General features: G+C 45.9%; 1 protein-coding gene across 1 annotated transcript; it reads left to right on the top strand.

Moving 5' to 3' along the window:
- Window positions 1-8,464: 8,464 nt before the first annotated feature.
- On the top strand, window positions 8,465-9,721 carry LOC145411525 (terminal nucleotidyltransferase 5C). Its single transcript, XM_080281536.1, has one exon. It carries the CDS (start codon window positions 8,465-8,467, stop codon window positions 9,719-9,721), a length of 1,257 nt encoding a protein of 418 aa, XP_080137662.1.
- Window positions 9,722-20,805: the final 11,084 nt, after the last annotated feature.

Genomic DNA, 20,805 nt, shown 5'->3' with positions numbered 1-20,805 from the left:
TTTTCCTCTTCTCACGCCCCCTCTTTCTCTCTTCACTTCCTTGTTCCTCTCTCTCTCTCTCTCTCTCTCTCTCTCTCTCTCTCTCTCTCTCTCTCTCTCTCTCTCACACACACACACACACACACACACACACACACACACACACACACACACACACACACACACACACACACACATTCCTTCTTTTCCATGTCCTTCCTAAATTCCTCACCAAAATAATTATAATTTATATAAATGTGATAAACGAATAATATAATATGTAATCAATTCTATATTTTATTTAATTTTTGGTTTTGGAATGTAAACTAATTTATGATGATATATGATCGAGAGGTCCATATTTCTCTCTCTCTCTCTCTCTCTCTCTCTCTCTCTCTCTCTCTCTCTCTCTCTTTCACATTCCTTCCCTTCCTCCTCACTTTCGCTTTCCTACCTCCCTCCCTTCCCCTCCCCCTCCCTCTTCCGTTAGACTGGCGACCTTCACGGGGAGGGGGAGGGGAGGGAAGGAGGGAGGGAAGAGGAGAAATGTTGGTCTGTCTCCTTTCCCTTCCCTTCCTCTCCTTCTCTTCCTTCCTTCCATCCTTCCTTCTCTTCCTTCCTTCCTTCTCTTCCTTCCTTCCATCCTTCCTTCCTTCCTTCCTTCCTTTCCTTCCTTTGTCATCTCTTCCTTTCCCTTCCCTTTCCTTCCTTCCTTCCTTCCTTCCCTCCTTCCTTCCTTCCCCTCCCCTTGTCTTCCATTCTACCATCTTTCATTACTGCTAAGGTCATATCGCTTCACAGGGCCTCCATGTCTGAATGATCTTTGTATCTCGTAGTTTTTTCTCTCTCATTTCTTCCCATTATTTCACTTCCATTCCACTTTCTTGTCCTCTCTTTCCTTTCCCTCTCCTCTCCTCTCCTCTCTTCTCTTCTTTCCTCTCCTCTCCTCTCCCCTCCCCTCTTCTCTTCTTTCCTCTCCTCTCTACTTTCCTCTCCTCTCCTCTCCCCTCTTCTCTTCTCTTCTTTCCTCTCCTCTCTACTTTCCTCTCCTCTCCACTCCTCCCCCCTCCTCTCCTCTCCTCTCCTCTCCACTCCTCCCCCCTCCTCTCCTCTCCTCTCCTCTCCACTCCTCCCCCCTCCTCTCCTCCCCCCTCCTCTCCTCTCCTCTCCACTCCTCCCCCCTCCTCTCCTCTCCTCTCCTCTCCACTCCTCCCCCCTCCTCTTCTCTCCTCTCCTCTCCACTCCTCCCCCCTCCTCTCCTCTCCTCTCCTCTCTTCTCTTCTCCTCCTCTCCTCACCTCTCTTCTCTTCTCTTCTCCTCACCTCTTCTCTTCCATTTCCTTCCCGTTCTTTGTCAGTACTGTGTGTGTCTGTGTGTGTGTGTGTTATGGGAGACTTATGTATGTGTATATGAATGTATGTATGTAGGAATGAATGGATGTAAGATTAAAGATGCCTCATGCGTGTGTGTATATTTGCGTGTGTATGTGTTTTTGTACGTATTTATGTATGCATGTATGTAGGTAGGTAGGTGGGTGGATGGGTGGGTAGGTAGGTAGGTAGGTAGGTAGGTATATTTATGTATACATGGATGAATGGATAGACCTACCGTGTACATAGACCAGACAGTTATTTCCCTGTGGTATTAGCGCCCTCGCCAGAGATTACGTCAAACACCTTCACATATCACGGCTTGGGCGCTAATACCACACCGTCCATACTGAATACATGTTAGGCCTGTATCATTGTGCGCTGGGATGGTATTAGTGGTGTGTGTGTGTGTGTGTGTGTGTGTGTGTGTGTGTGTGTGTGTGTGTGTGTAGGAGAATAACATGTGAGTGTGTTTGTGGTTTGTTTATGAATGTATGTATGAAAGAATGTGTTTGTGTGTGTGTGTGTGTGTGTGTGTGTGTGTGTGTGTGTGTGTGTGTGAGAACAGCAGTGAGTACTGTATGCAAATTGTGTGTATCTTTATGTATGCATGGATTTATATTACTGATGGGCATGAATATAGATGATTTATGTATACTTATTTCTGTGTATGTATGTATGTGTTTGTTGAAAATGATAAGTTTTGTATATAGATCACTAGGAAAATAAGTATGTGTAAATGTATGTACGTTATATATGTATGTGTGTATGTATATGTATGTACGTGTGTGTAAGTATGTTTGGTGTAGGTGGAGAGTGGAAGATGCATTAGTACTTTTAGCTCCTCTCCCTCCCTCTCCCCCTTCACCCCAAATCTTCCCCCTCCCCTTCCCCTCCCCTCTCTCACATTCCTCCCCTTAATCCTCTCCTGTTACTTTTTTTGTCTTGATTTACTATTTTCATTCCTTCTCCTTCCATATTATCTCTCCTTCCTTCCTTCCTTCTCTCCTTCCTTCCTTCCTTCCTTCTCACAGTCTACCTTACCCATTTACCTTACATCCTCCCTCCTCTAACTCCTACTTCTTCCCTCCTCCCCCCTCTTCTCTCCCTTCCCCTCCCTCCCTTACCTTTCCCAATTTTCCTCCCTCCCTCCTTCCCTACCTACCTCAGTACCAGCCTCCCTCCTATCCCTCCTTCCCATCCTTATATTCCTTTCTTCCTTCTTTCCATCCTTCACTCTTTCCTTCCTTCCTCCTCTTTTGTTTTTAATCCCCCCCCTTTCTCTCTCTCTCTCTCTCTCTCTCTCTCTCTCTCTCTCTCTTTCTCTCTCTCTCAGTCCCCTAGGCAGACCCAGTTTTTCCAGTAGCCTACCGTAGTCCAGGGCAGTCCTCTGTTGCTACCTCATTTTGCTACCACACCGGGACTGCTACTACTACTACTATTACTACTACTACTACTACTACTTCTGCCACTACAACTACTACTACTACTTCTACTACTACCACTACTACTACTGCTACAACTGCTATTACTACTACTGCAACAACACCACCACCACCAACACTGCTACTACTACTACTACTGACACCACCACACCACCACCACCACCACAACAACAACAACAACTGCCACAACTACATCCACCACTACCACAACTGCCACCATACCCACCACAACTACCACCGCAAGTACCACAATCACCCTTCAGTGTGACCTTGAGTGATTTATTTCGTTGCAGTACGTTACTCTCTCTCTCTCTCTGATTTTATGTAGGCTATACCGGTATCGATTTGTCTGTGTGTGTGAGCGGCTTGAACAGGTTTTAACAGGTTGCGGGTACTGTAGGTACTGTGTGTGTGTGTGTGTGTGTGTGTGTGTGTGTGTGTGTACCTGCTCTGTTGTGAGGGTTGCAACTATTTCGTCATGCTCTCTCTCTCTCTCTCTCTCTCTCTCTCTCTCTCTCTCTCTCTCTCTCTCTCTCTCTCTCTCTCTCTCTCTCTCCACTAATCTATATCTATCTATGTCAGTATGTATGTCTGTCTAGCTGTCTCTATCTCTCATTCCTCACTTTCACTCCTCGCTCACATTTGTCTCACTTCTCTCTCTCATTTTCTCTACGATGTCGCATTTACGTCTATTCTCAACTCCAGACGATTTGATTCAGCGTATGTGAGGCTTTACGACCTGCATTCTCAGTGACCTGGGAGGCTTTGTACTACTGTAGTCTGTAGTACTGTACACTGTAATTACTGTACTCTTTATTTTAATTAGGCGAGAAAATTACAATCTCTTCATCATCATTCCTGAGATGCAACAATAGATTAAGGCTAGAGTATGATGCTGGTCACGAAGAAGTGCCATGGAAAAGGAAGCAGAGCCATAGTATTGTCTTATTCTGTCACTGAGGTAGGGAAAATAAATTGACATAGGTTGAAAATGAACTCATCATCAATCAACCCTCCATTTTGACTACACTCGGCCATCAACTGAGCTGAAAGGAGTTACGGATATTTTTTTGTCAGGTTAGAGTAAACGGACTATAGTTGTATGGTGATAGGGTCCTTTGTATTCCTCACCTGGCGTTACCTGGCCAAGTAATTATCATACCTTACCTGTATTGCTCACACCTGACTCACCCACGCGACTTAATTTATGCAACCAGCCACTACTATGGCCTTCTGTTTACTTATAATTACGTGTGTGTGTGTGTGTGTGTGTGTGTATGTAAGTTATCTGTGAAAATTAGCTAAATGAGCATTGGTTAGCATGTAAGTTAAATAAAGGGGGGACAAGGAAGGATCGTGGCTTGGACGGTAAACAAAAGAGTGCTGTGTGCAAAGCCAGTGAGGTGGTCGGAGGGACAGAGTCGTAGGAGAAGGCAGGCAAGGAAACAGCAGGAAACAGAGTTGTGAGAGAAGACAGCCAAGGAAACAGAGGGTGGTGGAGGAAGGCAGACCAGGAAACAGGGAGTGGAAGGAACAAGACATAACAGAATAGACAGTCGTAGAGGCAAAACAGGCAAGGAAACAGAAGGAACAGAAGAAAATTGAAGGAAGCAGGAGGAAATAGAGACAGAAGGAAAACAGACAGTGGCAGGGGCAAGACAGGCATGGAAACGGAAGGGAAACAGAGAATATGAGGGAAACATAAGTAAACAGAGTAGAAGGGACGAGAGAGGCTATGGGATGTGACGCGGTGATGGTGGAATGTTGGCCAGGTGGGTGACTCACCGGGGCAGGACGGGCCAAATGCAGTCATAACCAGGTAGGACTGGGATGTGACAGCGACAGTGTACGCAGGGGAGGGGAGGGAAGGGTCGGGAAGAGAAGGGAAGGGACGAGACGTGACGAGACGCGAAGGAAAGGGAAGCCAAAAGAGGGGAAGAGAAGTTAAATTATATTGGCTTTTGTCATCGTCTTGGTTAGGGACTGAATTTCTTCAAGTCCACAAGGACTGGACGCGAAGATAGTGACATCATTAATCATCACCCGAAACTAGTCAGATTGGCTACGCACGTAAACAATAGCAATGACTAGCTCACACACACACACACACACACACACACACACACACACACACACACACACACACACACACACACACACACACACACACACACACACACACACACACACACACACACACACACACACGCACGCACGCACGCACACACACACACACACACACACACACCTGACATCTTACCATAGAAGGGGCGTCGGGAGAAAACAGAAGTAAATAAACACAGGTAGAAGTTATTATATATGCAGTAAGACGTAATATGTAGTAAGAGGCAGTGATTAGATGCAAGCCAGGTGCGATCATCCCAACATTCTTGGTACTAGGCAATGTAAACATCATATTATTGAATGTTTATTATTATGAGAATGTGTTGGTAGTTATAAAAGCTTCATTGAGGGGTTGTAAATCGTTGTTTGTATGAGATTAGCTTATCACACCATATTTGTCATAGAGTCACACTACCATATCGCAAGTCCCCACCACACCAGCACCATCCCCTTCACCATACCAGATCTCTTGTCCACGCCATCGTCTTCCGAAAACCATACCTATGATAGTTGGTTTATAGGGAAAGGAAAGAGGGAGGGGGGAGGGATTGAATTTTAATTTTAGCGTCTAGGATAATCAAAAAATAATCTAGTATGAATGAAAGTGAAAATAAAAACTGAAATTGTATCTAGTGTTTAATGGTAAAGGAAACAGCCCTCAAAACTCACCAATACGTGAGGAATAAAGATTTAAACTAATATCTCAATGACCGCTTCCCGATCACCTTACTCTGTGCTCGTGGTGACATTTGTGCTTTGTCCAAGTACTTGCAGGTAATTATAGCCAGTGAAATTGTATACCTGTAATCACTGGAGGGCGTACAAGTGTTACAACCAGGTGTACTGTATCGTGTGAGCCTGTATTTATGTATATTTGTATGTATGTTTGTAGACATATTCCGTGTACACCTCTTTCCATCACTTTCACACACATCGCCAACCCATTTTCAACACTAGCTAGGATGCGCTGAGGTACGGCTATAGTATTTCTCGGACCCTCTTCTTTTATTTACGCTGTCTCGGTGTTGGCTGGAAGTATGGTAAGGGAGGAGGAGGGGAGGGGGGAGAGAGGAAGAGGGGGAGGGGAGGAGACTTAAGTGAGGCAGGGAAAGAGATGAGAATAGTGTAAGGTGGAAAAGAGGAGGAGGGAAAGGGAAGAGAGAGGAAGAGGGAAAGGGTAAGAGAGGAGGGAAAGGGAAGGGGAGGGGAAAGAAAGGAGGGAAAGGGAAGGGGAGATGAGGAAAGGAGGATGATAGAAGGTGATGTTTGGTGAAGTTGGGTTAGTAGAATAGGTTAAGTTAGATTAGGTTAGGTTGAGTTAGGTTATATTTAGCTAGGTTAATGTAGGTGAAGGTAGGGTAGGTAGGTGAGGTGAGGAAATGAGAGTGAGGTGTGATAGTGTGAGGAGGGGGAGTAGGTTATCTCTCTCTCTCTCTCACACACACACACACACACACACACACACACACACACACACACACACACACACACACACACACACACACAGCTCTATTATTAGCGCTTCGGTGAGGATTAAGTGCAATACAGAATTGTGATTTCTAAAAGCCATGGACGTTTTTCATTTTTCTGGCTTTTTATATCATCAGTTTACAATTTATTTTCTTATTTACGATACATTTATTTTAATATCTACGATGCTTGTCTCACCCATCACCATCATCATCATCATCATCATCATCATCATCATCATCATCCCAACCACCACCACCACCATCATCATCATCATCATCATCCCATCCTATCCCAACCCAACCACCACCACCATCATCATCATCATCATCATCATCATCATCATCATCATCATCATAACCACCACCACCACCACCAGCATCATCATCATCATCATCATCATCCCATCCTATCCCAACCCAACCACCACCACCATCACCATCACCATCATCATCATCATCATCCACTACGCTCCTTGTTTACGGTAGCCGCCTCATCTTTTGTTTCTCTATTATTAGCCGTCTAAGGTGCTGTAGTGGCGATAACTTTGTCCTGTGAAAGGTCAGCGAGTTACCTATGAAGCCTTGTGTTCTTTTTTTTTCACCGTTTATTGTTTCTGTATTATCGCACGCGAGAAGGATATTAGCGTGGCTCTGTGTGCGTGCGTGTGTGTGTGTGTGTGTGTGTGTGTGTGTGTGTGTGTGTGTGTGTGTGTAATATTCTGTCTTTTATATAATTATGCGTTTGAGTGATTTTTTATTTTACGTGTGCGTGAGATTTTCTTTGTGTTAATTACGTGAGCATGACTTTTTCCTTTGTGTGTGTGTGTGTGTGTGTGTGTGTGCATTGATTTATTAGCATCTGTTTACTGTGCATGTACTCGCGTTTTCACCTATATGTGTATATATGTATGTGTATGTATGTATGTTTTTCTATTTATGTACGCAGCATCTAAGTACTGTTGTGTAAGTGCCAGTAAGAGTGAGAGTGTAAGTACGTCAGTGGAAGTACCAGTAAGAGTGAGAGTGTAAGTACCACAGAGTCAGTAGGCGCGGTGCAGGTGTAAGTACAACTGGGCTAACTTTCCCCCGTAGCCTGGCCTCCGTCGGAAGTAGGTCAGTAGTCTCTCGGGCTGGCTTGTAAGTAGTCCCAGTCTCTTTGTCTCGGTAGGTGGGTAAGTAAGTAGGTAGGTAGGTAGGTTGGTGTGAGAATGAGTTGGTAGGTAGGTAGGTAGGTGGAAGGGTGAGTGGCTGGAGAAATACTTAAGGCATATAGGTAGGTGGGTGAGGAGGTAGGTAGGCAGGTATGTAGAAAGGCGGGTAGGTAGGTAGGTAGGATATAGATAGGTACGTAGGTAATTAGGTAGGTAGGAATGTTGGTAGTGATATACACTGGTAATGGTGGTAGTTGTGGTTAGGTGTGAAGTTGATCGTGGTAATTGTGGTAGGTTGGATGGTAGAGTTAAGGTACTTACAGTGGCTGTGGTGGTGGTAGTTGTGGTTGTGGTGATGATGATAGCTAAGGTTGTGATGGCAGTTGTGGTAGTGATGCTAGTAGTTGTGATGATAGTAGTAGTAGCGTAGTAGTGTGGTGGTATGACAGATATGGTGTGAAATAGATTGAATGTAGTGGTGTAGATTGGTGTGAAAGTGAGTGGAATGAGGGAGAGAGAGGGGGGTGGGGAGAAGGAGGGGTGAGGGGTAAGTGAAGGGGGTAATGAAGTAGCGTAGAAGTATCCAGAGACATCGAGAGAGAGAGGGGGGGGTGGAGGGTGTAATAGTGTAAGAAGGATCTAGAGGCATCGAGAGAGAGAGGGAGAGGTGTAGTGTGTATTGAAGAAATGTAAGTGATCAAGGGATTGAAGTGAGTGAGTGAGTGAGTGTGGTAAGCGGAGCGAACTAGTATGAGTATGGTGGAGGAGGTGGAGGGTGTGTGACGTCATGGGCCGACACACTCCACCACCTGCTGGCCTGGCGGGGCGGGGCGGGAGTCAGTGTAGCGGCGGCCAGCGTGGGGTGAGGGTGTGTCTGACTGCCTCTCTCTCCTGCCCCTCAGAGCCCCCGCGTGTTGGGCCCCATGGAAGGCGTCGTCGTGGCGGGCGATAACATGGATGACCAACGGTTCTCAGTGCTCAGCTACGACCAGGTACGACAGCTGAACGACGTCCTGCACGAGGTTGTGGCCATACACGGACGCGGCAACTTCCCTACCCTAGAAGTACGGCTTAGGGATCTTGTAAGTGCCGTGCGCTCCCAGCTGGCCGCCGAAAATGTACCAGTTCGGGACATCAGAATCAACGGGGGCGCAGCCTCGCACATCCTAGCCACGGACAGCGACACTCCCTACAACGACCTCGATCTCATCTTCGCCGTGGACCTGAGCAATGCACGTACGTACGACAAAGTGAAGAACGCCGTCCTGGACGTGCTCCTAGACTTCCTTCCGGAGGGGGTGAGTCGAAAACGCATGTCCTCGTGCAGCATGAAGGAAGGCTACGTCAACAAGATGGTCAAAGTGAATGACTCTGATCGCTGGTCCCTCATCTCTCTCTCCAACCACGGCGGGCGAAACGTGGAGCTCAAATTCGTGGACACAATGAAGCGGCAGTTTGAATTCTCCGTAGACTCGTTCCAGATCGTGTTGGACTCACTGCTGCTCTTCTACGAGTGTGCCGAGATGCCCATCAGCGAGTCTTTCTACCCGACGGTGCTGGGGGAGAGCGTCTACGGGGATTTTCCTGAAGCCCTGTACCACCTGCAGAAGAAGCTGATCGCCACCAAGAACCCCGAGGAAATCCGGGGCGGGGGGTTGTTGAAGTACTGCAATCTGCTGGTGAAGGACTACGACCCCGCCAGACCCGAGGAGATCAAGACCCTGGAGCGCTACATGTGTTCCAGGTTCTTCATCGACTTCCCCGACGTGGCCCAGCAGCAGAGCAAACTGGAGGCGTATCTCTGGAACCACTTCGTAGGCGCTGACGAGGCCCTTCGCTACGAGTACTTAATGGTCCTGCACAGAGTGGTGGACGAGAGCACCGTCTGCCTAATGGGCCACGAGCGCAGGCAGACCCTCAACCTGATAGACGAATTGGCCTGTCAGGTGTTTTACAGTGAGCAGCAGCGCCTCTACGCCAAGCACCACCACCAGCACGATGATGGCGCGTCGTCGTCTGCGTCGTCATCGTCGTCTGCGTCGTCGCCCTCCTTCGACGTGCACATAGCACCCCCGCCCCCCGTCATCTACAGCAACGGCTACTACTACGCCCCCATCGTGCCCGCGCCAGCACCCCCACAGCCCTATACCTGTACGTGTGGTTGGCTACAGTGCGCCTAACATGTCCACTTCTGTGCTGCCCAGACGTCTACAACAGTGCCGCATAGGCGTCTTACTACAGTGCCACCCAGACGTCTTTTCTAGTGCAGCCAAGACGTCTGCAGTTCTGCCAGGATGTCTACAATGCTGCCTAGACGTCTGCAGTGCCACCTAGATGTGCTACATAGACGTCTAGTGCCGCATAGACGTCTGCAGTGCCACCTAGACATCTACCGTGCCACCTAGACGTCTCCAGTGCCACCTAGACATCTACCGTGCCACCTAGACGTCTCCTGTGGCAGCCGACGTCCCCCTACAGTGCGCCTAAGCGTGCCAACCGTACAGGGCCGACCAGTGGCACTGGGCCCTACTTTGTGATATGTACATGTGTAGCCAAAGGAGTATTATTATTATTGCTATTATTAGGCCCACCATCCCTCCCCTCCCCCTTGACAGTGAACCCCCGGGGGCCAAGTGAACCAGTGAACCCAAACAGTGAGAGTGAACCGCGGAGATATAAGGTGGTTCAGAGTGTTTTTTGCTAGTATTGAACGTGAACACACACACACACACACACACACACACACACACACACACACACGAGTATACCAGCCATCACATTACACAGCCATACCACTCTACTATACCCCAAGTCCACCCTTCCCCCCACACCAGCAGCATCCCCTTCACCATACCAGACCTGTCCCTGTTGCCATACCAGCCACAGTACCATACCAGACCCTTTCAGTCATACCAGGCCCTCCCTCTGCACCGTCCCTTGTCACCACCATACCACTCCTTGCCATACTCCCAAAATTCTCGTAATACCACTAATACCTTGACTGTACCATCTGCCTTTTTTTTTTTTTTTCTGTACCACTTCATACCAGGAGGAACAGTGGAAGTCACGAGTAAGTGCTTCTGTTTTTGCCTCCATTTCTCAACCCCATACCTCTACCCTCCCTCCCTCCCTCCATCTCACATACCAACCTCACTTTCCTCTTCCTCCCTGGCTCCCTCTTGTCTCCCTCTCCACCTCACAACCTCCTCCATTCCACAGTTCCCTTCACCTCTTCCTTTCAACTCCATCCCAACTCCACAAGATGTAATTTCTCTCACCCCTTCTCTCTGTCTCACCCTCTGCCCCTCCTCCTCCTCTCCCTCACCCACTAAACCCTCCCTCTCCTCCAGCCCCATACCCTCTGAACCTCTCCACCCCCCACTCAACCTCATTTCCCTCCTTTTCCCCTCATCTCCACCTCTCCCCAGCCTCTCACCTTTCTCTCCCCCCCTCTCTCCAACCCCCCCACACCCCACAAGAGGTTAGCCCCTTTAGTTTCGTCTACAGGGTCTCTTTAAACCTCTATTTTGGGCATGGCAACCACCCAAGCCTTCTACGGCAACCCCACTATGCCAACTCTTACCATGTCAACCCCACTGTCAACCTCTCATTCACCTCGCATACTCTTAGTCCAAGCATGTCAACTCTTATGTTAACTGCACTGTCAACTTTTAAGTCAACCCCACTGTGGCAACTTGTAAATGCCAACCTCACTATGGCAACTCCTGAATGTCAACCCCACTGTCAGTTTCTTGTCGATGTTTCACCTATGGCAACCTCATAATCCAAGCCCACCATGCCAGAACACTTGCCATTATTCATCTGGCAACTCCACCTCACATGGCAACATCTTGACATAATTTATCCAACATTGACAATTTTGTCCCATACATATGGCTACTTGTGGCAGCTCGTTTGCCATGTCATCAAATGCAAGTCCAAGCTTAGCTATGTCAACACCTTGCCACATTTAGCTTCATGGCAACTCCATCTTCTATGGACACCACAGTCAACCTCCCTTCTTGCAGTTATCTCTATGGCAATTTCACCACCACCACCACCACCACCACTCTTACCCTATGGCAACCTTGACGTCTCCAGCCTCACTTAGAATGTCACCTTTTGCCATTGTTCTCTCTGCTATGGCAACGTCTTCACTCGACCAGGACCCTCGCCATATGGCACCACAACTATACTGATTCCATGGCAACTTTGGAGCGATCTTAGCAACTCATGGCAGCGCCAGAAATTACCCCAACAACTCCATGGCAACTCCAGAAGCGACCGTACCAACACCATGGCAACTCGAGCCACCCTGGCAACCCGATGGCAACCTGAAAACTATGGCAACCTCATTCACCTCCCAGGCGATTTTGTGGCAACATCAGGAGTCCGTATGGCAACTTCAGGATTCCATATGGCAACTCCTAGAGATCATAATGGAACCATATGGCAACACCCAGGATCCGTTTGGCAGCCTCAGGAGTCGCTATGGCAATTCCTGGGACAGCATGACAACTTCCAGGATCGCCAGCAGGACCATGGCACCAACAGCTAAAGGTATGTGCTATATTATTTTTTATTACTACTACTGCTACTAATGATTATTATTATCACTATTACTGTTAATATTACACCATCTACTACCATAGTACTACACTGCTACTACAACTACAACTACGGTACTCGTGGTGTTGTTGGATTTAATGCTTACAGGCAAAATGGTAATGGCGAAATGTTTGCCCTGAGTGAATGAAATAGCGTGGTGGTGATTAGTGTATAATACAGATTTAGTGAAGAGGTGTGGATAGGTAATTACCTGTGATGATTGCAGTTGGAGTAGGGTAATTACTGTGATCTTACCAGCAGTGGGAGTAAGGGTATGGGGTCCTGATAATGATGATTTTTAATAATTAGTGAGAAATAGGGTTAGGATGATAAACAGCAGTGATACGGACAGTAAAAGAATAATGAGTTTGGCCATAATAATGAAAGTAGGAGAAGCGGTACGGTAGGAAGATGATACCTTAATATTAGTAAAAAAAATTGTGCGGTAATAATAATAATAATAATAATAATAATAATAATAATAATAGCTTGAAAACAGAACCATAATAACTGATAAATAAAAGAATTCCCACGTATCTCAAACTCAGTATTGAAGAATTTGTAACCCGTCTATTGTTAGATATAGATATATAGATATTATTGTCTATTTACGACCACGTGGCTATTGTTATCGTAGGAGCCCTAAGTGTGATAGGAGACTAGCAACAGTGGCTTTAGTACCTCGTAACTGCATGGCTGTGGTGGATGGAGGTGTGGATGAGGCAGGGAATGTATGAGTGAATGTAGGAAGCAAGCTGGTGTATTAGATGTATTGGTGTTTTGTATAAATGTATGAGAATGTTTGTAAATTGAATGTATTTGGGATAAGTTGGTGTATTTGAAGTTCAGATTGATTATAGGCAATGTGTTGTATAAATGTATGAAAATGTGTGTAAATTTATTGAACGTATGAATATAAAGCAGTGTGGTGTATTTGAAGGCAAGGATGAGTGATGAGTGTAAGAGGAAGAGAGAGGTCAGTTTGTGTGAGTGTACGCTTGTGTAGTGTGTGTACGTGTGCGCATGTACGTGTGTATAGAGAGAGTCAGTTGGTGTGAATGTCTGCTCGTGTATGTGCATGTACGTAGATTTGTGTGTAGTCATTTGGTGTGAGTGTATGCTCGTGTAAGCATGTGTACATGTATACAGCATGTACGAAGGTTTGTGTGTAATAGGTAAAAAGAATGGATTCCCTGAACGTGTTATTTTTGCACGGGCTATTTTTCGCGTGGAGGCCGGAGGACGATGCATTTTGGTAACGTTTGATCTATTCTGGTACAGTCCGTTAGGTTGGTGGGGCGGGTTCCTAATTTAGTGGACAGTGTTTTATCTTTTCGTTCGCTGTTGTTGGCAGGGATAGTTTTGGTTAAGGTATTGTAGGTGGTTTTTAGAGAGTAAATGGGTGATGGTGGGGGAAACGGAGGTGTTGTGTGTGTGTGAGAGAGAGAGAGAGAGATTTAGTTGTGTACGGAAAAGTGTGTACGAGTGTGTGGGTGTTAGTGAAGTAAAATTTAATACGTGTGTGTGTGTGTGTGTGTGTGTGTGTGTGTGTGATAAGATTGAGTGGTGTGTGGGAGAATGAATATGTAGGAGAGAGAGAGAGAGAGATTTAAGTCTGTGTATTGGAGGAGAATAAGAAGCAAAATTTAGAAATAGAGAAATAAATATGAGTATAGATACATAGCTGAATAAAGCAGTAAAATCCCACCAATTATCTGAAGCGTAGTGGAATAAGTATCATTAATATTTATGGGAAAGATTAGATTTTTTTTAATTACTAGTGACAAAACCGAACACACACACACACACACACACACACACACACACACACACACCGCAATCCGAGGGTGTTGGATGTTTGTGTTTGTGTGTTTGTAATTGATTTGGAATTGTTTTTGCGCTGTGTGTGTGTGTGTGTGTGTGTGTGTGTGTGTGTGTGTGTGTGTGTGTGTGTAGAGGGTAACTTCATCCTGCAGTCCACCTGGTTCACATTTCCGTTGAACCTGGGGCTGTAAAAACTAGCTCATGTCCGTTTCTCTTCAAAGGGTCTCATTCTCGTCAAAGGGTCTGATTTTCTTAACACCTGCTTCATGGCGGTTGAGGCTTTTATGGTTATTATATCTAAATGTTCTGATTCTCTAAGCACCTGTTTCATGGCAATTTATTCTGATTATACCCAAATGTTCTTTTTATGTTCATTATACAGTTTTATTATCGACATACTCGTACATTAAGTGGCAGTAAAGGGAGGCTTGGTAATACGTTTCCTTTGGTCATGTATTTTGCGTCTTGCGCGGTGATATTCTTGTGTATGTTATGTATATATATTAGTGTCGACCTAACATGGCCTTGGTAATGTGGGTACTTGCAGAATATGTTGTTCGTTTTTCTTTTTATGCAAGGAAGAAGGAACCAAAGGCCAGGACCCCCTAGTTTGTGCCCTCAAGGAAGAAACAAAAAGATAGTAGAGCCAAATTCAAGATGCGTTCATTTCGCGGTGCCTGGACACACTGTTTTAATGGTAATAATGCTGGTAGTTGTGGTAATGATGCCGGTGGTTGTGGTAGGAATATTGGTAGTTGTGGCGGTAATGTTGGTAGTTGTGGTAGGAATGTAGGTAGTGCGTGAAGCGAGTTACACTGCCAATATCCCGCGACCTCTGTTATGTAACCCGACTTAACAACTCTATTCATGCTCATGGTAGGGTTAATGTACCTGTGTGTGTGTGTGTGTGTGTGTGTGTGTGTAGTATGCTTTTCACATCATTTTCAGTATGTGATTTTTTTATAGTATTGGTATGTTTGTCTAAGTATTCTCTCTCAAACTTTTTCTTCCATTGTATTTTCTAAGAGAGAGAGAGGGGGAGGGGGTGGCAGTCAGCTGTTTTGAGAGAGCAGCTGATTCTTGTAAACAAACGCGTGATGCGAGATGGTGGTGTCTGATTCTCTCTCTCTCTCTCTCTCTCTCTCTCTCTCTCTCTCTCTCTGCACTGCTTCCTTTCTTACGTCGTCTTTATTATTTTTTCATTTTTATATTCCTTTCTTTGATACATTACCTCCTTGATGTTCCTTGCTCCATTTGTTCCTTCCTTTCCCCCCACCTCTCCTCCCTTCTTCCTTCCTTCTTTCCTCACTTCCCTCTTTCCTTCCTTCCTTCATCTACGCTCCATCGAGAGGCATGAGGGCTTCTTATTGTTGTAAAGCTAATATTGGCAGAAAAGGGGGGGGTGAGAGGAAGGAAGGAGGGAGGAGGGGAAAGAAGAGGAGAAGGAAGGAGGAAGGCAAAAGAAAAATAAGGGAAGAGATTAAAGAGACGAAGTGAAGGAGGGAAGAAAGGAATGAAATGGAAAGACTGGAAGGAAGGAATGAGCGACGCAAGGAAGGAATGTAAGAGGAAGAAGGGACAGGGAAGGGAACAAAGAATGGAAGAAAAAACGGATGGAGTGAAAAGAGACGGGTAGAGAAAAGGAAAATTCTCACTGGAGGGAGGGAGAGAGAGGCAAAAGACAATATATAAAATTAAGCAAGGAAGAGGGAGAGAAAACACTGGAAAATGAAAAGGGGAAGAAAAAAAATGTAGAAGCGAGAATTAAGAAAAGATGGAGAGAACTGAAAGATGAAAGGAAGAGGGGGAGGAGGGGGCAGAGGAGGAGAGGTGAAAGGAAGATAATTTGGGTGAAAGGGAGATTGAGAGAGCAAGGAGGAGGCAAGATGGAAGAGGGAGATTAGGAAAGGTATGAGAGGGGGGGGGGAGGAGTCTGCCTTGCTCTCGACTCTCCCTCTTACTGCACTCTTACGTCAGCCTCTCTCTCTCTCATTTATCATCCTCATCCTCTCCCTAATCCTTCCTCTTCCTCATTCTTCCTTCCCTGCTCATATTCTTTGCTCTTTCTCCTCATCTGTTTTCATTTTATCTTTCTCTTTATTTTCTCAGTCCCTTTTATCTACCCTCCTCCTCCTCATCCTCCACCTCCTCCACCTCCACCTCCTCCTTAGGACAATGTACTCACAGCCAGCTCTGTTGATTGGTCCATACCTCTCTCTCTCTCTCTCTCTCTCTCGCAGGCAGCTCTAACAGTGATTAAGCGACAATTAACCTGTAATCAGCCTTATTAGGAGAGAGAGAAGGGGGGGAGGATGCGTAACAAACAAGACTAATCCCTTTATGAGTAAAAGGTGAATGAACGATGAGTAAAATAACAAGAATTTAAAGGAGTGAATGTGATATGTAAAATGCGTGAGTAGAGGTGAATGAGTGGAAGTGTAAGGTGAATGAGTACATGGAGGTGAGTGAGGGGTGAGAGAGTGCATGGAGGTGAGTGAGGGGTGAATGAGTGCATGGAGGTGAGTGAGGGGTGAGTGAGTGCATGGAGGTGAGTGAGTGCATGGAGGTGAGTGAGGGGTGAGTGAGTGCATGGAGGTGAGTGAGTGCATGGAGGTGAGTGAGGGGTGAATGAGTGCATGGAGGTAAATGAGTGCATGGAGGTAAATGAGTGCATGGAGGGGAGTGAGTGCATGGAGATGAGATAAAGGGTACACCTGTCCGCTTGGCGACAGGTGTGACCGGATGTGACGTACTGATACACACACCCATACATAGGTATATACAGAGATACATACATACATAACATACTGTACGTACATACACACGTGCATACATACATACGGTACATACATAGTTACACATATATACCGTACATACATTCATGCATACATAACCTATAAATAGCCACCCTTGTGTACGTACACAAAGATAATAGACACAAGACGAACATAAACAGACACACACACACACACACACACACACACACTTATTCCCTCTAATTACAGAGTACAGTACAGTAATTACATGTACTTAGGCTGGATAATGATATTTGTAACACAGTATGAGACAGACAGACAGACAAAGAGAAGGGAGTGGGAGGGAGAGAAGAAGCAGAAATGGAGAGGAGGGAGGGAGATGGTGAAGAAATGAGAGCAGGAGCAGGGAGGGAGGGAGTGAAAGGAAGAGAATGAGGGACAGGGAGATAGGGAGTACAAGAATAGATACACAGACCTCACAGACATGGCGGGCCTCACTAGACTGGCATTTTGTAATACTGGTGGAATTACTGACTGGTGAAAATGTTTGTGAGAATTAAAGTTAGAATAGATACATAGACGGGAGATTAACAGTATGGGAAACTTTATCTATCAATCTGGCTGTCTGTCTATCTATATCTATCTTTCTACATCCCACCAGCTGCCATCTCTCTTCCTCCTGTCCTTATATTTCTCTCTCTCTCTCTCTCTCTCTCTCTCTCTCTCTCTCCATACATATGTTTACTATATATGTCTCTGATTTATTTAAGGTATATGCAGGTAATGTTTATTGCCATCCTAATATATACTTAGTTTATGTATGTGCGTTTCCTTGTGTGTGTGTGTGTGTGTGTGTGTGTGTGTGTGTGTGTGTGTGTGTGAGGAGGAGGATTGCGTGCGTGTGTGCGATAGGAAGAAAAGCAATAATAGGAGTGGTGGTGGGGGAGAGAGAGAGAGAGAGAGGAGGATGACGGGAGAAGATGAAGAGGAGAGAAAAAAGAAAGAAAGCAGGAAGAGGAGAGAGGGGGGGAGGGAGATGGGGTGCTACTGTACTAAGCATCACTGCCCAACATACTGATTCTCTCTCTCTCTCTCTCTCTCTCTCTCTCTCTCTCTCTCTCTCTCTCTCTCTCTCTCTCTCTCTCTCTCTCTCTCTCTCTCTCGTGAGGATGCACGCCATTGTCATGATTATATTACGTTCACGTATGCATTGTCATTACGGTATGAGAGAGAGAGAGAGAGAGAGAGAGAGAGAGAGAGAGAGAGAGAGAGAGATGTTTCAGGTGCAAACAGTGAAAGCAAAACGAACAGACCGAGATTAGATCGAAATTAGAGCGAGAGTTAACCAGTTAGTCAACGTGTGAGCAAGGGGAAGAGTGAGAGAGATAAAGATAGTGTGAGTGAGAAGGAGAGAGGGGCCTTTATATTTACCCAGCTGTGGCTTATAGAGCCTGATGTAATTATTGTTGAGAGAGAGAGAGAGAGAGAATGTAGATACCGTAATAATAATAATAATAATTAATAATAATACCGGTGATAATAATAATAATTCATCCATCCATGCATCATCATCATAGTAATAGTAATAACAATAAAAATAATGGCTTACCGTGTGTGTGTGTGTGTGTGTGTGTGTGTGTGTGTGTGTGTGTGTGTGTGTGTGTGTAGACGACTATGTTGGTGTGTATTGGTGGGTGGTTGCGGGGAAAGTGTGTAGGCTAGCCTAAGTCTAGACACACACACACACACACACACACACACACACACACACACACACACACACACACAGAAAATAGGGCAGATGTTGCATTCAGTGTTGCTTATGTTAATGACGATATTTTGTCAAAATTTGTTGGTTTTAAAGAAGTATGGATAGATGAATGGGATAGACACAAGATGAATGGATGAACAGGTGAAGTAATGAAAGGAAGGAGGATGGATGGACGGAACGGGTGGATGGATGGATGGATGCTTGAAAGGAAAGACCTGTTGACGGATGAATGAAATGAATAGATAGATAAATGGATGATTAGTGAGACAAACGTGCAACTAGAGGATAGATGGATGGATGGATAGATAGCTGAATGTATAGATGGATGGATGAATGGGGTTGTGGGTGAGTGAGTGGGTGTAATGAGCTTGCCATAAGCCCTTTACTCTCAACGACCTTGCGTTCCTCACTCCCACACCTCACTTACTCACGTCACTCTTACTCACTCATCACTCTTACTGCTTATTATTCTTACTAACTTTAATATTTTTCCTGTTCTTACTCTTGTTTTTTCGTGCATTTTTTTCTTGTTTACGTCTTCGTCTTTCTCATTTTCTTCACATTGCTCTATCCTGTGTGTTTTCATCCTCTTTTCCTTGTCGTTCATCTCGCTTCTTTCTTTCTCCTCTGTTCTTTCCCTTTCTGTATAGTTTCTTCCTCTTCCTGTCTTCTTTTTCCTTCTGTCATCCTCTTCCTTCCCTCCTCTATCTTCCCGTCCCTCCCTTCTTCACATCTTTAATCTTCCACTCTCTTCCTTCAGGTTTTTTCCACTCCTCCTGTCAGTCTCCTTCTTCCTCCCTCCCCTCCTCTCCCCCCCTCCCCACGTGAGGAATGTTGCAGCCTAAATGAGAGTGAAAGCTTTCCTCTCCTTCCCTCCCTCGCTCCTCTCCTTCCCTCCCTCGCTCCTCTCTCCTTCTCTCCCTCCCTCCACTCCTTCCCCTCCATTTTCCTCCCCTTCCTCCACTCTTCTTTCGATTCCCAATTTCCTCATCCTCTCGATTTCTCTCCCTGTCTTCTCTCTCCATTCCCTTCCATCCTCCTCCCCGTCTCTCATTCTCTCCCCATCCCGTCTTTATTTCTCCATAACCTTTCCCTTCCTGCCCTTCCCTTTCCTTCTTCTCCCCTCCCTTTCTGCCCTTCTCCTCCCTTCCTTCCCTTCCTTCCCTTCTCCTCCCCTCCTTCCCTTCCCGTCCCTCCCTTCCTTCCCTCCCGCTCCTTCCTTCTCTTCTCATTCTTCCATCCCTCCCCTACCCTCCTGCCTTTCCCTTCCCCTTCCCCCTCCACCTTCACCCAGACATAAACACACAACAGTCGCTGTCTGGCACAAGAGGGGAGGGGTGGGGAGGGCAAAGGGGGGCTGCAGAAGAGAAGATAAGGGAGGGAGGAAAGGAGGCAAGAGAAGAGAGAGTGTAGAGGAGAATGGCAGAGCGGATGGAAAAGGGAGAGACTGGAAGGGAGATGAGGGAGAAATGAGAGGCGAATGGAGAGGATCGGAGACAAGAAAATGGGAAAGGGGAAGAGGTAAGGGAAGGGGATATGTGAGAGGGAGAGAGAGAGAGAGAGAACGAAAGATTTAGGACGTATGAGACTGCTCTCTCTCTCTCTCTCTCTCTCTCTCTCTCTCAGGAGGCTGTAAATATGGCGAATGAAAGTTTGAGAGGTTGTGTGTGTGAACGTTTAAATTAAGAGCCTGATTGATACTTACTTCAACATGTAATCAACCGAGTGAGTGTGTGGATTGTGTGTGTGTGTGTGTGGGGAGGGGTTATGTGTATGTGTGTTTGTGTGCGTGTGTGTGTGTGCGTGCTGACCGATACGTTTCGCCCACACTCACATTTCTCATTCTTTCCAAACATTCCACATTTTTCAAGCGACTGTCATTGTGTTCAAGTGTTTTGTCATTTTCTTGTTTTTCTATTGTTTGGTTTAATGGGTGATTGTGCGAGAGAGAGAGAGAGAGAGAGAGAGAGAGAGAGAGAGAGAGAGAGAGAGAAAGGAAATAGGAATGAGGTAGTAAGGATGAAGGGAAGGAAGTTAAATTGAGGGAAAGAAGGATGGGTAAGAAAGTGAGTTAGAAGAAAAGAAAAGAGAAGGAGGGGAGGGAAAAAATGGTTGAGGCATAAAGAAAAAACAATTGATGTAAAAAGTGTGTGTGTGTGTGTGTGTGTGTGTGTGTGTGTGTGTGTGTGTGTGTGTGTGTGTGTTAACCTGCCTGATCTTACGCAACGTTGCCCCCCTCCCCCTCATTCTAGAACAATGGTATGCTGCGTCACTCTCTCTCTCTCTCTCTCTCTCTCTCTCTCTC

Source organism: Coenobita brevimanus, chromosome 90 (assembly GCF_032717465.1).
Source record: "Coenobita brevimanus isolate Jiangsu-jjx chromosome 90, ASM3271746v2, whole genome shotgun sequence".
NCBI classification, from domain to species: domain Eukaryota; kingdom Metazoa; phylum Arthropoda; class Malacostraca; order Decapoda; family Coenobitidae; genus Coenobita; species Coenobita brevimanus.
The sequence above is the reverse complement of the archived record's forward strand: the minus strand, read 5'-3'. Positions and strand labels throughout refer to the sequence as shown.